Source organism: Hypanus sabinus, chromosome 1 (genome assembly GCF_030144855.1).
Source record: "Hypanus sabinus isolate sHypSab1 chromosome 1, sHypSab1.hap1, whole genome shotgun sequence".
Taxonomy (NCBI): domain Eukaryota; kingdom Metazoa; phylum Chordata; class Chondrichthyes; order Myliobatiformes; family Dasyatidae; genus Hypanus; species Hypanus sabinus.
The window spans coordinates 162960244-162982055 of record NC_082706.1 but is presented as its reverse complement, the minus strand read 5'-3'; the positions used below and the strand labels follow the sequence as shown (position 1 = coordinate 162982055).

At 40.4% G+C, this 21812-nt stretch overlaps 2 protein-coding genes across 22 annotated transcripts in view; one reads left to right on the top strand and one right to left on the bottom strand.

Annotated features, from left to right (window-relative positions):
• The window catches only part of LOC132399677 (uncharacterized), a 53052-nt gene extending 39920 nt beyond the window's left edge, over positions 1 to 13132 (bottom strand). For 2 of the 4 annotated variants that reach the window (XR_009514039.1, XR_009514041.1), the window contains exon 1: positions 12898 to 13132. Coding sequence is in view for 1 of the 4 variants with exons in the window: in XM_059980327.1 (XP_059836310.1) it covers positions 12898 to 13014 (117 nt within the window). In the remaining 3 variants the exon portion in view is untranslated. Of the gene's footprint in view, positions 1 to 10168; positions 10306 to 12897 lie in introns of those variants that run through there. The other 2 variants (XR_009514040.1, XM_059980327.1) reach the window with 2 other exon arrangements.
• Positions 1 to 21812, top strand: part of LOC132399618 (coiled-coil domain-containing protein 178) — a 310549-nt gene that overhangs the window by 141259 nt on the left and 147478 nt on the right. Inside the window, exon 19 of one of the 18 annotated variants that reach the window (XM_059980304.1) lies at positions 6960 to 7118. The exons of the other annotated variants lie outside the window; for them this stretch is intronic. Coding sequence (XP_059836287.1) covers positions 6960 to 7004 — 45 coding nt within the window. The 3' untranslated portion in view covers positions 7005 to 7118. Of the gene's footprint in view, positions 1 to 6959; positions 7119 to 21812 lie in introns of those variants that run through there. 18 annotated transcript variants of the gene reach the window in all.

The following is a 21812-nucleotide window of genomic DNA, read 5'->3' as shown; positions in this document are numbered from 1 at the left end:
TCAATGAAAAACTCAGCAAAGTAACAGGCCCTTCAGCCCATTTATTCTGTACAGAACCAGATAAGCTGCCTAGTCCCATCACCAGTACCCCTATCTGTACCCATATGCTCCATATATCCAAACTTCTCAAACGTTGAAATCAAGTTTGCATGCACCACTTGCACTGGCAGCTTGTTCCACATTCTCATGACCCTCAAAGTGAAGAAATTTCCCCTCACGTTCCCCTTAAACTTTTAACCTTTCACCCTTAACCCATGACCTCTAGTTGTAGTCCCACCCAAGTTCAGTGGAAAAAAAGTCTGCTTGCATTTACCCTATCTATACTCCTCAAAATTTTGTATACCTTTATCAAATCTCCCCTCAATCTTCTACATTCTAGAGAATAAAGTTCTAACCTATTTAATCTTTCCTTAGAGTTCAGGTCCTCCAGTCCTAGCAACATCCTTGTAATGTTTAAATCTTTTTTACAACTTTCCTGTAGATAGGTGAGCAAAACTGCACACAATACTCCAAATTATATGTCATTAACATCTTAAACTACTTCAGCATAACTATACCTCATCAACTATACTTAGTACTTTGATTCATGAAAGCCAATGTGCCAAGAGCTTTCTTTATGACCCTATCTATCTGTGGCTATGTTCACACTACACCGGATAAATCCATAACCGAAGCTTTTTCTCTTCGTTTTTACCCTCCATCCACACTACAATGGCATTTTCGTCCCCCAAAACTGGAGCTTTTCAGAAACGTTTTCCAGGGTGGGTATTTTTGAAAACACTGCTCGGGCAGATCAGTGTGGACGGGGTAACCATCGAAATCTGAAAACTCTGTCAGGCGGCAGCGCGCTATTTCATTGTTTTCTTGAATGCAACCTGACAATTTCAGAACAGATGGCAACGAGACTGAAGCCAGAAGAGTTAGAAATGTACTCACCAAATAATTTGACCCATAACTTACTGAATAAGTAAGCATACTTCCTTTCCCCTGTTTTCTGTCCTTGCTTGTATGAGGATGATTTACTTATTTATGCAAGTATTTCTCTGACAATAGATATGTAACAGCCTAATGTAACATTGTATGGAAATACAAGATAACACTGATGCAGACATGTTTTATACATTTAACAAGGTGCTTTATTAATGCAACAGAGTTAGTCAGTTTTTCAATGTCCGTTGTCAGCTGGGTCAATCTGTTTGTGAACTCCCTGTCGGTTGCTGACGTACACTCCAGTATTTGTTTTTTTTTTACTTTTAAGTCCTCCTGCGCGAGAGCCAACAGCTGTCCATCGTTTTAAGCTTTTCTAGTCTGTAACTACACAAGTGCGCACTTTTACAGCAAGATTCTACACCAAACATGTCACTTATTTTCGGTAGATGTGTCCTGCGCATGCCCAGTAGGAGGAGATTTGCCGAAATCTCTGTTTCAATGTGGATAGAGATATTTTCAAAAACTCATAGTGTGGACACCTATCGTTTTTATGCCAAACCGGCATTTTCAAAATTATCCGGTCTAGTGTGGATGTAGCCTGTGACACCACTCTCTATGAAATATGTATTCCCGGATCCCTTTCTTCTACCACACTCGTCAATATCCTTGTGCTCACTGTGTAGGACCTGGTTAGTCCTACCAAAGTGCAACCCCTCACACTTGTGCGCATTAAATTCCATCTGTCATTTTTCAGCCCATTTTCCCAGCTGGTCAAGATCTCGCTACAAGTCATGATAGTCTCCCTCCTTGCTCACTACACTCCCAATCTTGTTGTCATCTGTAAATTTGCCAATCCAGGTCACCATGTTTTCAACCAAATTATTGATATACAAACGTTTGTAAATGTCAAACAGCAATGGAGCCAGTACTGATCCCGGCAGCACTCCACTAATCACAGACCTCCAGTCAGAGAAGCAACCATCTACTACCACTGTCTGGATTCTCCCACAAAGCCAAAGTCTAATCCAATTTACTACCTCATCTTAAATGCTGAGTGACTGAACCTCCTTGACCAACCTCCCATGTGTTATCTTGTCAAATTCCGTGCTAAAGTCTTTGTAGACAATATCCACTGCCTTGACTTTCCTGGTAACTTCCTCAAAAAATTCTATAAAACTGGTTAGAAATGATGTACGGCACACAAACCCATGCTGACTATCCCTAATCAGTCCCTGCCTGTCCAAATACTCATATATCTGGTCCCTTAGTATACCTTACAACAACTTTCCCACAACTGATATCTGGCTCACCGGCCTATAATTTCCTGGTTTATTTTTAGAGCCTTTCTTAAATAGTGGAACAACATTGGCTGTCCTCCAATCCTCTGGTACCTCAGCTGTGGCTAATCAAGATTTAAAACCTCTGCTAGGGCCCCTGAAATTTTTGCACATGCCTCCCGTAGTGTCTGAGGGAACACCTTGTTGTGCCACCTTGGGGATTTATCCATTCCAATTTGCTTCAAGACAGCAAATACCTCCTCCTCTGTCATCTGTATAGGGTTCATAATTTTGCTGCTGCATTCTCTCATGTCTATAGACTCTGTATCCCCCTCCTGAGTAAATACAGATGCAGAATATCCATTTATGATCTCCCCCATTTCTTTTGGCTCTATGCATAGATTGCAATTTTGATCTTCCAGAGGACCAATTTTGACCCTTCCAATCCTTTTGTTGTAAACATATTTGCAGAATGCCTTCAAATTCTCATTCATCTGTTGGTAGAATCTCAGGTGGTGACGAGAGGGCGTATAGGAGTGAGATATGCCAACTAGTGGAGTGGTGCCGCAGCAACAACCTGGCAGTTAACGTCAGTAAGACAAAAGAGCTGATTGTAGACATAAGGAAGGGTAAGACAAAGGAACACATATCAATCCTCATAGAGGGATCAGAAGTGGAGAGAGTAAACAAGCTCCTGGGTGTCAAGATCTCTGAGGATCTAACCTGGTCCCATATATCCATGTAGTTATAAAGATGGTAAGACAGCAGCTATACTTTATTAGGAGCTTGAAGAGATTTGGCATGTCAACAAATACATTCAAAATCTTCTATAGTTGTACCATGGAGAGCATTCTGACAGCCTGCATCACTGTCTGGTATGGAAGGGCTACTGCATAAGACTGAAAGAAGCTGCAGAAGGTTGTAAATCTAGTCAGCTCCATCTTGGGTACCAGCCTACAAAGTATCCCGGACATCTTCAGGGAGCGTGGTGTCTCAGAAAAGCAGTGTTCATTTTTAAGGACCTCCAGCACCTAGGGCATGCCTTTTCTCACTATTACCATCAGGAAGGAGGTACAGAAGCCTGAAGGCAGAATTCAGCGATTCAGGACCAGCTTCTTCTCCTCTGCCATCTGATTCCTAAATGTACATTGAAGCTTTGGATACTACCTCACATTTTTTTTTTGATATACAGTATTTCTGTTTTTGAACTTTTTAAAAATCTGTTCGATATATGTAATTGATTTACTTGTTTATTTATTTTTTCCCCTCTGCTAGATTATGTGTTGCATTGAACTGTTGCTGCTAAGTTAACAAATTTCACGTCATATGCCGGTGATAATAAACCTGATTCTGATTCTGATTCATCTTATCTGCTAGGGAAACCTCATGCCTTCTTTTAGCCCTCCTGATTTCTTTCCTAAGTGTTCTCTTGCATTTCTTATACTCTGTAAGTAACTCAATTGTGTGCTGTGCACCTCCTTTAATTTCTTAACCAGGGCCTCAATATCTCTTGAAAATCAACATTATCTAAACTTGTTGTCCTTACATTTTATTCTGACTGGCACATGCACGGTTTTGTGTTCTCAAAATTTCACTTTTGAAGGCCTCCCACTTACCGAGTATACCTCTGCCAGAAAATCGCCTGTCCCAATCCTTTCTGAGAGCATCAAAACTGACCTTTCTCCAATTTAGAATCTCAACTCACGGACCAGACCTTTTGTTTTTCCAAATTTACTTTGAAACTATTATGATCACTAGATGCAAAATGTTCCTGTATGCAAAGTCTATACCACTCCTGTCTCATTCCCTAATAACAGATCAAGTATCACACACTCTCTTATTGGGACTTATATGAAAACTTTCCTGAACACATTTGACAAACGCTATGCCACCAAGTCCACTTACAGTGTGGGAGTCCTCGTCAATATGCGGAAAGTTAAAATTACCTATTGTAACAATCTATGTTCTGGCAACAGTCTTCAATCTCTCTACCGATTAGTTCCTCTAAATCCTATGGACTTGGTGGTCTATAATATAACCTCATTAACATGGTTATATATTTCTTATTCCTCAGTTCTACCCATAAAGCCTCACTGTTGCAGTGTGCGAATCCTAGTCAATATGCAGAAAGTTAAAATTACCTGTTGTAACAATCTATGTTTCTGGCAACAGTCTGACTGTTATTGTCACCCCTTCCCCTTTAATCCCTCCTCCTCTGTCATGTCTAAAACAATGGAACCCTGGAATATTGAGCTGCCAGTCCTGCCCCTCCTGCAACCAAGTCTTACTAATGTCTACAATATCATAATTCCATGTGTTGATCCATACCCTGAGCTCATGTGCCTTTCCTACAATACTTCTTGCATTGAAATATACGCAGCTCAGAATATTAGTTGCACCATGCCCAATCTTTAGATTCTTGACTTTGTCTGAGGTCTTAACAACTTCTCCACTATCTGTTCTGACACTCAGGTTGCCATCCCCCTGCAACTCTAGTTAAAATCCCTGTGCAGCACTAGCAAACCTTCCCACTATGATATTAGACCCCCTCCAATTCAGGTGCTAACAGTCTCTTCCGTACAGGTCCCATCTTCCCTGGAAGAGAGCCCAATGATCCAAAAATCTGATGCCCTCCATCATACACTAGCAGCCTAATGACATGTTAAACTGATCTTCCTATCTCTGGCCTCATTAGAATGTGACATGGGTAGAAATTTGATTGAGTATGATCAGCCATGATCACAGTGAATGGCGGTGCTGGCTAGAAGGGCCGAATGGCCTACTCCTGCACCTACTGTCTATTGTCGATTGAAATCCTGAGATTAAAACCTGGAGGTCCTGTCTTTTAACTTAGCACTTAACTCCCTGAATTCAGTTTGCAGAACCTTGTCACTCTTCCTACCTGTGTTGTTGGTACCATTGATACATTGGTATGACATGTACTACAGCCTCTGGCGATTCACCATCCCTCTTAAAAATACTGAGGATGCAATCCAAGATGTCTTGCGTCTGGGAGGCATCATACCATTCGGAAATCTCATTCTTGTCCACAGAACCTCCTTTCTGTTCCCTTAACTAATGAATCCCCTGTCAACACAACACACCTCTTTCCCCCTTCCCTTCTGAGTCACAGTCAGACTCGGTGCCAGAGACCTGACTATTGTGTTGTTTCCACTTTTCCAGTTTTACATGTTCATCCTTTATCTGCATCAGGGAGCAAGCTGTAGAGGAGCAGGAAGAGGAGAGCTGAGGGACAGTGGAGGAAGTAGCAATGATTCCATTTCAGGGAGTCAGGGAGTGACTGATGACATTGAATTTAAAGACAGTCCGGAGAACCTACTTCCAATTCAAACTCCTCAGAGAATAAAGCAATCCAACCATGTTTACATCACATCTTGATCATCATTCAGGCATGTCTGTTGAATAGCAAATAAAGTACTTGATTTACAAGTGTGAGAAAATTACCATTTCCAACGAGAGGGAATCTAGCTATTGCTCTGCGTCTTTAAATTACGTACATTAACTTTGTATAAACCACAAACACTGTCATCCTGTAGGTTACCATAGTCTAGAATTGAATTGAATGTTACTTACATCCTTCATATACATGAGCAGTAAAAATCTTTACGTTACGTCACTGGCTAAATGTGCAATATGCAATTTATAGTAATTTGTATTAAATAGTATGTACATCAGTAAATATAACCTAGAAATACGATTGTATCAGTATGAATTAATTGATGACCTGGTGGAAGAAGCTGGCATGTTGATCCTGGCTTTTATGCTATGGTACCGTTTCCCAGATGGTAGCAGCTGGAACAGTTTGTGGTTGAGGTGACTTGGGTGTCCAATGATCCTTTAGGCCCTTTTTACACACCTGTCTTTGTAATTGTCCTGAATAGTGAGAAGTTCACATTTACAGATGCGCTGGGCTGACCACACCATTCTCTGCAGAGTCCTGTGATTGAGCGAAGTACAGTTCCCATACCAGGCAGTGATGCAACCAGTCAGGATGCTCTCGATTGTGCCCCTATAGAAAGTTCTTAGGATTTTGGGGCCCATACCAAACTTCTTCGTTCATCTGAGGTGAAAGAGGTGCTGTTGTGCTTTTCTCACCACACTGCCAATATGTACAGATCATGTGATGTCTATGCCGAGGAACTTAAAGATATTCACCCTCTTAACCTCATATCCTCTGATGTCAATAGAGGTTAACCTGTCTCCATTCCTCCTGTAGTCTACAACCAGCTCCTTTGTTTTTGTGACATTGAGTGAGAGGTTGTTTTCTTGACACCACTGTGTCTGGGTGATGACTTCTCTGTAGGCTGCCTTGTTAGTATTTGGGATTAGACCAATCAATGTACTGTCATCAGCAAATTTCGTTAGCAGATTGGGGCTCTGGGTGGCAACACAGTCATGGATATACAGAGCTTTTTTTTTAATGCCATGGACCAATACCATTAAGCATGGGGTCCGTGGACCCCGGTTTGGAACCCCTGGTCTTGAGGATTAACTGGACCTTTCACAACATGATATCAATTTGAGTAGGTCAAAGTTTCATGATTCTATAAGGATACTCAAGGACAGTTTTAATCCTGCAGATATCAGATATTTGAACAAACCCTTTATTCCTAAAAGATGAACTTTTGATCTCCCAATTTACCTCATTGTAACCTTTGCACATTTTGTGACTGTCGTCACTGTGCTTTCTCTGCAGCATGATATTCGAAATTCTGTTTTTTTTTACTTTAGCTCAGGACTTGGAACTGTTATACCCATCAACCATCAGGCTCTTAAACCAGAGGAGATAATTTCAAACACCCGAACACTGAATTGATTCTGCAACCTATGGACTCTCTTTTAAGGACTCGACAACTTGTGTTGATATTTATTGTTTTTTTCCTTTTCTTTTTGTATTTGGACAGTTGATTGTCTTTTACACATTTGTTGTTTGTCCATCTGTGTCATGTGTGGTTTATCAATGGTTCTATTGTATTTCTTTCTATTTACTGTAAATGTTCAAAAGGAAACAACAGTAAAGCAATACCAATCTACTTACTTTGCACCATTTACAAGGATTAAATTGGCAATGTGATAGAAAACTCACCACTCAAATCAGTAAATATTATTCTCAAACAATATCCCAGTGCCTTGATTTTCATCTAGGACCCTAATCCTAAGCTCTCCAAAGATCTGGGTCAACAAAAGTTAAGGGTTTAGCAGCCATTCTCCATTTTCAAATTCCACATTTACTAATTTCTTTGGCACTGAGAGAGTAAAGGTTAGTAGAGGTAGAGGTAGGTAATTTTGCCTGATCTTATGAAATATAACTCAATCTGTCAATCTCAAGATAGACATTGATAGATTGAAGTGAAGGTGGGTTAGTGCAAGAAAGGGGCATTGAAATAAAAGTTCATCCTGATCTGGCACTCGGAACTGAAAAGAACTCATCTTATACCTTAGGCCACAAACTTATCAATCACCCGGATGAGTTATCAACTGATGAGTTATTAACTTCAAACTTTTTGCATAATCATTCAAAGAGTTAAATTGCATGTGCATGTAACAAGAGCTGTATAACTCATCTCCTCCTGCCTCAGGCCACAAACTTATTAATCACCTCTGCTGTGGACACTTCCTGGAGATCCAAGATCCGTATGCTCCATGACTGCTGGACTAAGTGTGTAAATGTAGGAGGGGACTATGTTGAAAAATAAGTGTGCTAGGTTTTCTAAAATTGACTCCTTCTACCTTAGGCCACCCCTCGTATTATCAGAATCAGGTGTATCATCACTGACATATGTTGTGTGATTTATTGTTTTGTGCCAGCGATGCAGTGCAATACGTATGCTACAAGTTACAGTAAGAATTAACTAAAAAAATAAATATTGCAAAAAGAGAGCAAAAGTTGTGAGATAATGTTTATTGTCCATTCAGAAATCTGATGGTGGATGAGAAGAAGCTATTCCGAAACAACGGTGATGATTAATCTGATTTCCCATTCCCCTTTCCACACAGTCTACCCAAAATTTCTAGATCCCTTCCAAGTATTCGAGTTTGTTTTGATTCTGACAGAATAGAGTCTTGTTTTAAATTTCTGGATATCTGTGATAAATTTCTGCAATACATTAGAAAAGCTGTTGCATTTACACTGCACCAGGATCATGGTATGCATCTGAAGCTGCGCGCTTTTCTTTTTGGTTACCCATCAGCTACATCATAGGAGATCTAGTATTTCTTTAAATTGTTTTTCCCCAATCTGTTCATTAAGTTGGAAGCTATTAGCTTGGTTTGTAAATTCTTCTATCCACAAGCTGTTAAATGGTTTTACAACATAGCAGTCATTAAGAGGTTATCATCTACATTGTGAATGGAAGGGATTTTTTTATGCCAGTGATATCTGTTTAAACAGTTTTAAGAAAAAAATCTACCATTTGCTCTGCAAGTGATTGTAACAAACAACAATTTTCCTGATGGAATTAGATCTAAAATCAAGTATAATATTTGAATTATATTTTCAGTTCTCCATGTCATTGAGGAGTAAATTGCATCAAACTCCAATATTACAGAACTCATCTATGTATTAGCTAATGATTTAAATAGGATAGTGTACTTTCTTTTCACTGTTAGATAAAAATAATAAATAATTTCTTTTGTTACCTAGGCAAACTTTTGCCCATAAATGTCCTGGCTCAGCACTTGCATTCTTGGCTCTGAATCAGTTCATATAGCCTACTTCATGTCATCTTCCCTTTCATGAAGGACTGAATTTTAGTTTTCCAACAAACCAGTAGTAGTGGTAGTGCTAGTTGTGATATTGGTGCTGCTTGGGTGATGGAATTGAATGAAGGTTTGGTTCGAAGGGGCTGTTAGCATCAAAACACTTGGCAGCACTTTGGTTAATGGCATTTTACCTACATACCAGATCACCATACAGTTCCCCAATTAATTAAGTTACATGGGCAAGCTAGTATCACTCAGTTTTAGTTTCCTTTATTTAAAGGGGCAGTGTGAATTCCAGAACTGAGTACAAGACAGAGGACAGATAGAACATGGAGTTCCAAGCAAAGATGATCTCTTTGCTGCTCAATCTACTGAGTTCCTTACTGTTTCTTACTTCTTTCAGTTTAATAACTCTCACTCAGTTGTGCTGGGAACTGAAAGGCCTGAAGGATGTCACCAAGCTTGCTGAAAGGAGGTAGAATTCTATTAGTATAATGAAGGCTACAAGTTTGGAAATTGCCACAGAATTGAGCAATACGAGCATGGTACTAAATTCCTAGATTCAGGTTCACATACTGTTAAATTACTTTGTTCAATTAAGAAAGATGAAAGAAAGAACATTCACCTGCTATATATCTCAATATGTGTATTACCTCCCTCCTCTGTCCTTTTGAACCTGGTCCTACACTATATCTTTTTCTTAAATAATCTCTTGTAATTGAGAGTGATGTCTTCATTCCAATTGCTTGGATTTTGATGTGACAGATGAACTGACATGAAACTCATAAACTTTTCCTCAGACAACAGGAAATGCCTGACAGGATGGATGTGTGTTTTGATAGGCTGTGCGTCTTCTGCCTCTTACAAAGGACTTCCATCTGCTCGCAATGCATGAAAGTGAATTTCCTCCACAAATTCTCAAGAATAAGAGGGGGATGTTGCATTGTTTCAAAGAGACCTTGCACACACACTTTTATCTTTACATCTAGTAATCACTGCTCATGACAGAATATTACTTAGGAGTCTTTGTTGGACATGTAAATGATGTGACTTGTCCACTGGAGCTGGATGAGTATAATTAGATGAATGTCTCCCCGTTGGAGAAAACGCTGATATTGATACAGTAGAGTTTCTAGTGAATTTGGAGGATCCTACTGAAACAACATTTGCAATATTTTTACAGTTTTCAAATATTTGCTGTGAGTAGTCCAAATCTCATATGTATATAAAACTGCTTTCCAAGAGACTGAGCTTTTAATCATCCAATTGCTTTTTCTTCAATCGACCAAAGGATCTGCTGGTACATTGAAGGCAATGATGAATTTAAAATGGCATTTGGAAATGATAGAAAACATCCATGAAAACTAGGGAGCACCTGAAAAAACGCCAACATATAGGAAACAATAAGTGTGCTTGCGACTTCAAGACCTTGAACACTATACAGAATGCTTAATATTCAGCACATTGTTACATACTAAAGGTACTCAGCAGTTCACTCCTAATGGGAAATGGTGATTGGCTGCATGAGGGCTGATAGGGTAAGTAGGAAGAGGGGACTTTGTTCAAGATACTTTCACTCTTCACAATCCAGCACAATTACTACTTCAACGGATGTACACACACTTTAGCTATGACTGTTCAGCCTACTGAGATTTATTTCCAGTGTTTGGAATGATTTCCTCTAGGTGCCTATTAACTTTAGTTTTACCAGTGCACTTTGATGCCAGTCTCATTCAAATATTGCCTTGAAGTCAAGGGTTGTTTGTTTCATTTCTGGGATTCGCTTGGTTCATGTTTAGAGCAAAGGACTGATGAAGTCTGAAACATAGCACATCTGTATCTTTCCATCTTATCTGAGTTGATGCATATTAATGTCTGCCTTAAAATCTGTTAAGGCACTAAAACACAATATTCAGAAAGAATAAATTTTGTTTCTGTGAAGTTGTAGAGTAATAGCTAAGTGACAACTGTCAAACACCTCTTAATTACCATTTGAACAGGACCTCACTAAGGAGCACCAGGCTATTGTCTCCCACCCCATCATTGACCTTATTAACTCTGGAGATCTCCCATCCGCTGCCACCAACCTCATAGTTCCCTCACCACACACCTGCAGTTTCTACCTCCTATCCAAGATCCACAAACCTGCTTGCCAAGGTAGGTTCATTGTTGTTGCTTGTTCCTTCCCTACTGAACTTAAATCTACATACCTCAACTCAGTTTTATTGCCCCTGGCTCAGTCCCTTCCTAGCTACATCCATTACACTTCACATATTCTTGATTTTTTTCAATGATTTCAAGTTCCCTAACCACGATCATCTTCTTGTCACTATGGATGTCCAGTCCCTATACACCAATGACCCCCACCAGGAAAGGCCTCAAAGCCCTCTGTTTCTTTCTGGACAGCAGACTCAACCAGTTACCCTCCACCAGCACTTTCCTCTGTGTGGTGCAACTGGTCCTCACTCTCAATATTTTCTCCTTCAGTTCCTCACACTTTCTTCAAACAAAAGGTGTAGCCATGGGCAGTCACATGGGTCCCACGGGTGCCTGCCTTTTTGTTGGCTACGTGGAACGGTCTATATTCCAAGCCTACATTGGTATCACTCCCCAACTTTTCCTATGCTATATAGACAACTGCATTGGTGCTGCTTCCTGCACCCATACAGAGCTCATCAACCATCAACTTTGCCTCCAACTTCCACCCTGCCCTCAAATTTACCTGGTACATTTCTGGCTCCTCCCTCCCCTTTTTTGATTTTTTCTGTCTTTCTCTCTGGAGATGTCTTTTATAAACCCACTGACTCTCACAGCTACAGTGCCTATATAAATTATTCACACTCCCCCTTTTGGAAATTTTCATGTTTTATTGTTTTACAATATTTAATGACTGGATTTAATTTAGATTTTTTGACACTAATAAAAGACTCTTTTATGTCAAAGTGAAAACAGATATCTACAAAATGATATAAATTAATTATAACCATAAAACACAAAATAATTCATTGCATAAGTATTCACATCCCACCCCCATTCAATGCTGTAAAACAATAAAACATGAAAACTTTCCAAAGTGTGGGGGGTGAATACACTTTATAGCCACTGTATCTGGACTATACCTCTTTCTACTCTGGTATTTGTAAAAATGCCATCCCATTCTCTCAATTCCTCCATCTCTTCTGGATCTGCTCTCAGGATGAGGCTTTTCATTCCAAAATGAAGGAGATGTCCTCTTTCCTTCATCATCAATGTTGCCCTCAATGCCATCTCTTCCATTTTGCGCATGTCAGCCCTTACCCCATCCACCCACCACCCCACCAGGGACAGGGTTCCTCTTGCCTCGCCTACCATCCCACCAACCTCCACATCAGGCACATAATTCTCTGTATCTTCTGCCATATCCAACAGGATTCCAGCACCAAGCACATCATTCCTTCCCTGCCTCCACTTTCTGCTTTCTTCAGGGATCATTGCCTACATGACCCCCTTGTCTATTCATTCCTTCCCACTGATCTCCCTTTTGGCACATCCTTGTAAGTGGAACAAGTGCTACACCTCCTCCCTCACTACCATTCAAGACCCCAAACTGTCTATTCAGGTGAGGCTATTCTTCACTTCTGAGTCTGGTGGTGTCATCTACTGTATCCAGTGGTCCCTGTGTAGTCTCCTGCATATCAGTGAGACCGGACAAACCTTGGGAGATCACTTCGCCATGTACCTATGCTCTGTCCACTGGAAAAAGGGGATTTACTAGAGGCTATCCATTTTAATTCCACTTCCCATTCCCATTCAGACATGTCAGTCAATAGCCTCTACTGCTGCAATGAGGCCATGTTCAGGTTGAATGAGCTACACTTTATACTCTCTCCCGGTAGCCTCCAACCTGATGGCATGAACATCAGTTTCTCAACTTCCAGTAATGCATGCCCTCCCTTCACCATTCCCCATTCCCTTTTCCCTTTCTTACCTTTTCTCTTTTCCTGCCCATCATCTCCTTCTGGTGCTGCACCCCCTTCCCTTTCTTCCATTGCCTTTTGTGTTCTCCTGTCAGATTCCCCCTTCTCCTGCCCTTTATCTCTTTCATCAATTTACTTCCCAGCTCTTTACTTAACCCCTCCCACTTCTTATTTCACCAATCACCTACTACCTTGTACTTCTTCCTCCCCTCCCCGCATCTTCTTACTCTGACTTCTCATTTTTTATTTCCAGCTCTGTTGAAGGATCTCTGCCCGAAACATTCTTTACCATAGATGCCTGGCCTGCTGAATTCGTCCAGCATTTTGTGTGTGTTGCTTAGATAAATTATAACTCTGTTATGTCATTGCTGCCTCTCCTATTTTCTCAAAATTTATCAACTACATTAACGTGGAGCATAATTTAGAGAAAAACCGAATTACCAATAAAAAAGCATCAGGTCCCAGAATTTGAGTGGAAACAGAAAACATCAACACGTTATCATGTAATTTCAACAATAAATACTTAATTTCATCTTCAGCCATTAACTGTGCAAAATGGCTTCTGAGTTTAGTAATGATTAAAGGATTTTGAATTATTGCTCAAACTTGTGGCTGAAGATCATGATTAACCTATAGGAACAGCAGATCTTCATTACAGCCAAATGCGCAAACAAACATTTAGGCACAGAATGATTTCAGTCCACTATGTACTTTAGGATCAATATGAATATACCCATGCATGATCATAAATGATGAACTTCAGCTTCATAACCCTAGTATTTAGTTTGATCAACACACATTTTACTTAAGAAAATATTTGTTGTTCTAACTGATAAAAGCTGTTATTAAAGACCGTAAAATAAATTTTCTGCTATAGCAGAATATATCTTGTCCTGATAACGTTGCTTTTATTTCATTTGTCTGATAAGATAAATCAGGAACAAAGATAATGGTTTTAAACATCCGAGGCTTGGAATCTCATCACATCACATGGATTATAGATTAGTGAATTGAATGCAAAACTTAAGATAATAGAGTTTACCAGGAATATAAATAAGTGACTCAGTATATGTATATCAACCCAGTCACAAGTGCACAATTCTTCTAGCCATTAAAACCATTGAAGTACTTCGCAGTTTTGGAAAGACATGCAGTGCTTAGTGCAAAGTACACCTTGCAAATATTTCACTCCATATAAACTGCTGTTGCTTCTGTAGAACTTCTATAAATATAAAAGGGTTGCTGCCAAGTGTCCAGTGAAGTCATGGCAATCAATCACTGCTGATTTGTTTTGAGTATCTCAAATATTACTTAATACTTTATTTCAATTCTGGATATTCCTTAGTGGTTTCTCAATAACCATTATCTTATTAATGGATGTGGTTACCTCGTTATTCATAGCCTTTGAAGAATTCCTTAACTCTGTAAAGGTGAATGAAAATATTCCAATGTCCTTTTATTTCTATTATTCTAATATGATCTCAATATTCTTATTTCATATATTCCCCACATCATTTTCATAGATTGTTATTTTGTTGATATCATATAAACATTTTGCTATATGTTGTTAGGGAGCTTGCAACATTGTTTGTGTGCTCTTGTTTATGTTAGCTTCTTTTTACTTCTGAGATATGTTATTTCTTCCATCAGTTTTAATATTGTTACATATCCCATAACTGGATCACTTACCAGCAAAGATAGAGAGGTCCATTGAAGTCTGATGGCACTATTTTCAAACGTTTTTATTTATAAAGGGGCACAAAAGTAAGGTTAATACAAACATTCAGATAATGCACGTCGTCAATACTCAATCTAAAGTGTGGGTATAGTAATAATCATCATTAAGAAATAAGCTCTACTGTTGTCTAGGGGATAATATATTGTCCATTGGAAATATAAAAGTCACTCAGAAGTCTGCAGGCTTCAGCCTTTTGGGAATCGCTGGGTTTCATGTGTTGGACAGAGAGAGAGAGATTGGTGAGAAAAGGAAAACTTGCCCGGGTCTTTATGAAGCAAATGAGTTGAATCAAGGGAGCAGGCTCCCCCCGATGTTAGTTAAAAGCAGTTTTCCATGATTCCAGCCACAGATTCCAGGCCCGGAATCTAACGCACGTGGCTTTCTTCAAAATGGCCTCCCGCTATGACGGGATCGCTATCGTGTCTTCTTGGTGCGTCTGAAGGGGTTGTCCCCCCCCCCCAGACCCTCCTTTATACTTCCTCACGGGGTCGCAGGTGTCAATCGGGTTGGGATGATGCAATCTCTCTCTCAACCAGCCCATTTTGCCCGAGGGTTTTACACGTGGTCTCCATGAGACAATAGTCAATGTCGCCTTATTTTGCATCCTGGTGGAATGTGGTATTTGGCACGTCTCTCTCTCTCCCACTTCCTGGGTCTACTGACCCCCCCTCAACTAGTGCTCTTGCGATTCTCACAAAGGAGGGGGCTGCGGACATAACAATATCATCACATGTACTTTTAGCTTTTATTTTCAAGATACGCTTATTGTTCATCCAAGAAACAATGACTGCAGATTGAACCATTAGTAAATAGAATATGAGAATAAATTGATGAGAAATACAATAAGACACTGTGAAAGTAACACTCATGAAGCTGGTGTGTTTAAAGAAAAAGACCAGCAAATGTGCAGTGTAACTAATTGATAGGCATAGATATAACAAATGAATTAAATCTCAGAAAATATTCAGTTGTCCATTTTGGCATAAAAAGTAAAAAAATATATATTACCTGTATAGTGAGAATTCTGAGATCTAAAGGGACGTTCATATCCTACATGGAGACACAAGATACTGCAAATGATGGAATCTGATGAAAGCATCTTTCTTCAGAAAGTTGGAGGAACTCAGCAGGTAAGGCAGCATTTATGGTGGAAAATAGACAGCTGATGTTTTGGGTTGAGACCCTTCATTTGGACTTAAGCTCGACTCAAAATGTTGAATGTTTACTTCCCTCCACAAGTGCTGCCAACTCACTGAGCTCCCCCAGCAGTCTGATTTTGCTTGGTGTTCTACATAATTGACAAAAGTCTAAAATGACAATACTGTAAGAGCTAGGAAAGCTATTTCTAATTTACTAGAAGAACATGGAGATATGCTTCAGTTATATAGGGCACTGATAAAACTATGTCTGGAATATTTAATATTCATTTCTTTATGATGTAGAGATATTCATATGATGAAAAAGTCCAGAGAAATACTCAGACTTATAGCTAGAGTAAGCAAGGTGCCTTATAGGATCAAATTAGACAACCTCCAGTATACAATAAAGGTTAAAAATAATGATAGGGCATTTGATTGGAAAATCTTGAAATTCTGTGTGTCTTAACAGAGTGAATATGGAGAGAATGCTTTCTCCTACAAGAATCTAGAGCTACAGGTGACTGTTTAAGAATAAGATGTCATTCATGTAAGATGAAGCAATTATTTTGGAGAGTAGAGAGATTTTCTTCAAGGGGGTTTGAAAGAAGATTAATAGAACTATTTTTAATGCAAGAGATAGATACTTGATAAGCCAGATGGTGACCATTTAACCAGATAAGATAGGAATATAGAGTTAAAGATACTGTCAAATCATGTATGATCTTATTAGACCATAAGACCATAAGACATAGGAGCAGAACTAGGCCATTCAGCCCATCAAGTCTGTTCCACCTTTCTGTCATGGTTGATCCCAGATCGCACTCAGCCCCCATGCACTTGCCTTCTCACCATATCCTTAAATGCCCTGACAGATCAGGAAATAATCAACTTCCACTTTAAATGTACCATGGACTTAACCTCCAACGAAGTCTGTGGCCACACACAACAGGGTGGACAAACAACTAATGTGCAAAAGACAGCAAACCTTGCAAATACAAAAGAAAAAAAATGAAATGATAATAATAAATAAATCAGCAATAAATATCGTGAACATGAGACAAAGAGTCCTTGAATGTGGATCCATAGGTTGTGGGATCAGATCAGTGAGAGGCACATGAAGTTGCCCTACTGGTACAAGAGCCGGATGGTTGAGGGGTGACAACTGTTTCTGCCTCTTGTGATGTGAGTTCTGAGGCTCTTGTGCCTTTCTCCTGATGGTAGCAGTGAGAAGAGAGCATGACCTGGGTGGTGGGTTCCCCGATGATGGATGTTAATTTCCTGCAACAGCGCTCCTATAAATGTACTCAATGGTGGGAGGGGTTTTTCAGTGATGGACTGGGCAATATCTACTACTCTTTATATATTTTTTTTGTTCAAGGGTATTGGATGTTTCCACTGCAGGTTGTGATGCAGCCAGTCAATAAACTCTCCCTCACACATCTATAGAAGTTTGTCAAAGTTTTAGATATCATGCCAAATCTTTGCTAACTTCTAAGGAAGTAGAGGCACTGGAGTATTTTCTTTGTAATTACTCACACATTCTGGGCCCAGGACAGGTCCTCTGGAATTTAAAGTTGCTTACCCTCTCTGTCTCTGATCCCCTGATGAGGACAGGCTCATGAACATCTGGTATCCTCCTATTGATGTCGGTAATCAGCTCTTTGACTTTGCTGACACTGAGTGACTGGTTGTTATTGTGCACCATACAGAAGCTTAAATATGGCATTGGAGTTGTGCTTGCCACACAATCATAAATGTAAAGTGAGTAGAGCAGGGGGCTAAGCACAGAGCCTTAAGGCGCGCTCATACTGATGGAGATTGTGGAGGAGGTGTTGTTGCCAATCCAAACTAACTGGGGCCTGCAAGTGAGGAAATCAAGTATCAAATTGCACAAAGAGATATTGAGGCAAAGGTCTTAAAGCCTATTGATCAGTTTTGAGGGGATGATAATATTGAATACTGAGTTGTTGTTGATAAAGAACATCCTGATATACACATCTTTACTGTCCAGATATTCCAAGGTTGAGTGAAGAGCCAATAAAATGGCTTCTGCTGTTGACCTGTTATGCAGGTAGACATACTGGAGAGGGGCCAAGTCACTTCTCAGACAGGTTTTGATATGTTTCATTACCATCTTCTTAAAATATGATGTAAGTGCTACTGGACGATAGTCACTGAGGCAATTTACCATGTTCTTAGGCTCCAGTATAATTGAAGCCTGCTTGAACCAGGTGGATACCTCAGATTGCCAAAATGGGAAGTTAAAGATATCGTTGATCAGCACAGGCCTTACTACTGTCTCCATTTATACATTTTTGCCAATTAGATGACTTGATACATAGATGATATTTTCAGATACCTTTTCTTCATAAATGGTTTAAAAGCTTTGCAGTGAAGCTGACTTGCTGAGCACACAAAGCTTCCAACTATTAGCAAGTCAGCTAACTGATGTGCAAGCTTCCTTGAGCTAAATAACTTAGCTACATTGTCTGGTTTGAAAGAATTCCAATTAAATAACCCCACTTGCCTTACACTGCAATTCTTGGGAAGTCAGCCCAGCTGCGGTTAAAGAATGTGATTATACTGGGATTGTTTGAGAATGCAGTCCAATGGCTTCACCATTCTCCAGAAAGACAGGACAGCTTAGACTTTTAAAGGCAGAGGAAGAGGAGTATGCTTTATGATTAACTTAAATTGTGCACAAATTTGGCAAGTATGATACAGTCCTGCTTACTCAACCTGGAAAATTTAGTGGTCAAATGACATACATTTTATCTGCTGAGGGTGTTTCCTACTAGAATTGTACATTCCACCTCATGTCAATGTTTCACGGGCACTGAGCAGGTTGAGCAATGTAATCAGCAGGCACCCTGATGCCTTTCCTGTCATTGTGGGAGATTTCAACCAGGCCATCTTGAAGAAATCTCTGAATAACTACCAACCAACATATCACCTGTGGCACCAGAGGAGCCAATACACATGAACACTGTTACACCACCATCAAGAACACTTACTGTGCTGATGCCCACACTTTGGAAAGTCTGATTACCTGGCTGTACTACTACTGGTGTATAGGTAGAGACTGAAGACTGTAGCACCAGTGGTGAGGACCATGAAAGTATGGTCAAGGGAGGTGGAGGAGTAGCTTACAGGACTGCTTTGAGTTGATGGACTGAACAATATTCAGGGAGTCATCTTCAAACCTGAATTAATATGCCACAGTTGTCACTCACTTTATTAAAACCTGTGAAGATGTGTGTGCCTTCAGGAACATACTGGACATACCCAAACCAAAAACCCTGGAAGCACCTCGTGATTCGTAGTCTGCTGAGGGCTAGATCTGTGGTATTCAAGACCGGTGATTCAGAACTATACAAAAAGTCAAGGTATGACCTATGGAAAGCTATTTTAAAGGTGAAAAACAACTCTGACTGAGGTTAGAGACAGAATCAGTTACACATCAGCTTTGGCAGAATTTTGGTCTGGGTATGTCCAGTATGTTTTTGAAGGCACACACTCATCCTCACAGGTTTTAATGAAGTCAGTGACAACTGTGGCATATTAATTCAGATTCGAAGATGACTCCCTGAGTTACCTTCTACAAAGCGATAACATCATGAATTGCTATAATGCTTCTCTCCCAGATGAGCAGACTTTGAAAGAGAGAATAAAACTACACCTGTGAGAATCCCTGCAGCATCTGGTGACCCTGTGATTCCTATCTTAGAAGCCATGTCAGATCATCTTTCAGATGTCAGAACAAGGTGAATCTTTGCAAGGCATCGAGCCCTGCTGGTGTACCAGGGAAACCTTTGCCAACTAACTGGCAGGTGTGTTCAAGGACCTCTTCAGTCTTTCACTGCTGCAGTTGGAGGTTCCCACCTGCTTCAAAAGGGTGGTAATTTTACCAGAGCCCAAGAAGAGCATGGTGAGCTGCGTCAATGCCTCATCACCCAGTGGCATTCATATCTAACATGATGAAGTGCTTTGAGAGGTTGGTCATGGTCAGAATCAACTCCTGCCTGAGGAAGGACCTGGTCCCATTGCAATTTGCTTACTACCACAATAGGTCTACAACAATGCAATCTCACAGACTCTCTATTTGGCCTTTGATCAGCCGGACAATATTAATACCTACTTCAGGCTGCTGTTTATTAACTCCAGTTCAGTGTTCAACACAATCATATCTAATCAAGATCTAATCAACAAGCTCCAAAACCAGGGCTTCTGTACCACCTCCCTCTGTAATTGGATCCTTAACTTCCTTACTGGGAGACTACTATCTGTTTGGATCGGAAATAACATCTCCTCGTCACTGACAATCAACAGTGGCACACCTCAAGGCAGTTTGCTTTGCACACTGTTCTACTCTCTACACTTACGAATGTGTGGCTCAGCACAACTCAAACACCATCTCTAGATTTGATGATGACACAACTATTGTGGGTAGAATTTCAGATGGTGACAAGGAGGTATAGAGAAGTGAGTTTGATCAGCTGGTTGAGTGGTGTCACCATAACAAACTTGCACTCAATGTTAGTAAGACCAAGAAATTGATTGAAGAAGTAGAGGTAACACAAGCCAGTGCTCATCAAGGGATCTGAAGAGGAAAGGGTGAGCAGTTTCAAGTTCCTGGGTATTATCATCTCTGAGGATGATCCAGGGCACAACATATTGATGCAGTTACAAAGAAGGCATGACAGTAGTCATTACTTTTGGAGCTTGAGGTGAATTGGTATGTCATCAAAGACACTCGCAAATATCTATAGATGTACCGTCGAGAGCATTCTAACTGGTTGCATCATTGTTGGGTATGGGGCAGCCACTGCACAGGATCAGAAGGAGCTGCAGCAAGTTGTAAACTCAGCCAGCTCCATCATGGTAAGACATGTTTGGCACAGCTTTGTGGGCCAAAGGGCCTGTACTGTGCTGTAGGGTTTCAATGTTTCTATCCCTGCTTGGGCTGCTGTAATTTCTGCACTTGCCTCCCTCATTGTCCAAAGGAACATCTTATAGAACATAGAATAGTACAGCACATTACAGGCCCTTCAGCTCACAATGTTGTGCTGACCCTTAAACCCTGCCTCCCATATAAACCACCACCTTAAATTCCTCCATATACCTGTCTAGTAGTCTCGTAAATTTCACTAGTGTATCTGCCTCCACCACTGACTCAGCCAGTGCATTCCACGCACCAACCACTCTCTGAGTAAAAAACCTTCTTCTAATATCCCCCTTGAACTTCCCACCCCTTACCTTAAAGCCATGTCCTCTTGTAATGAGCAGTGGTGCCCTGGGGAAGAGACGCTGTCCGTCCACTCTGTCTATTCCTCTTAATATCTTGTACACCTCTATCATGTCTCCTCGCATCCTCCTTCTCTCCAAAGAGTAAAGCCTTAGTTCCCTTAATCTCTGATCATAATGCATACTCTCTAAACCAGGCAGCATCCTGGTAAATCTCCTATGTACCCTTTCCAATGCTTCCACATCTTTCCTATAGTGAGGCAACTAGAATTGGACATAGTACATACTCCAAGTCTGGCCTAACCAGAGTTTTATAGATCTGCATTATTACCTCGCGACTCTTGAACTCTATCCCTCAACTTATGAAAGTTAACACCCTATAAATTTTCTTAACCCTCCTATCTACCTGAGAGGCAACTTTCAGGGATCTGTGGACATGTACCCCCAGATACCTCTGCTCCTCCACACTACCAAGTATCCTGGCATTTAGTTTGTACTCTGCCTTGGAGATTGTCCTTCCAAAGTGTATCACTTTACACTTCTCCAGTTGAACTCCATCTGCCACTTCTCAGCCCACTTCTGCATCCTATCAATGTCTCTCTGCAATCTTCGACAATATTCTACAATATCCACAATACAACCAACCTTTATGTCATCTGCAAACTTGCCAACCTACCCTTCTACCCCCACACCCAAGTTGCTTATAAAAATCATGAAAAGTAGAGGTCCCAGAACTGATCCTTGTGGAACACCACTAGTCACAACCCTCCAATTTGAATGTACTCCCTCCACCATGACCCTCTGC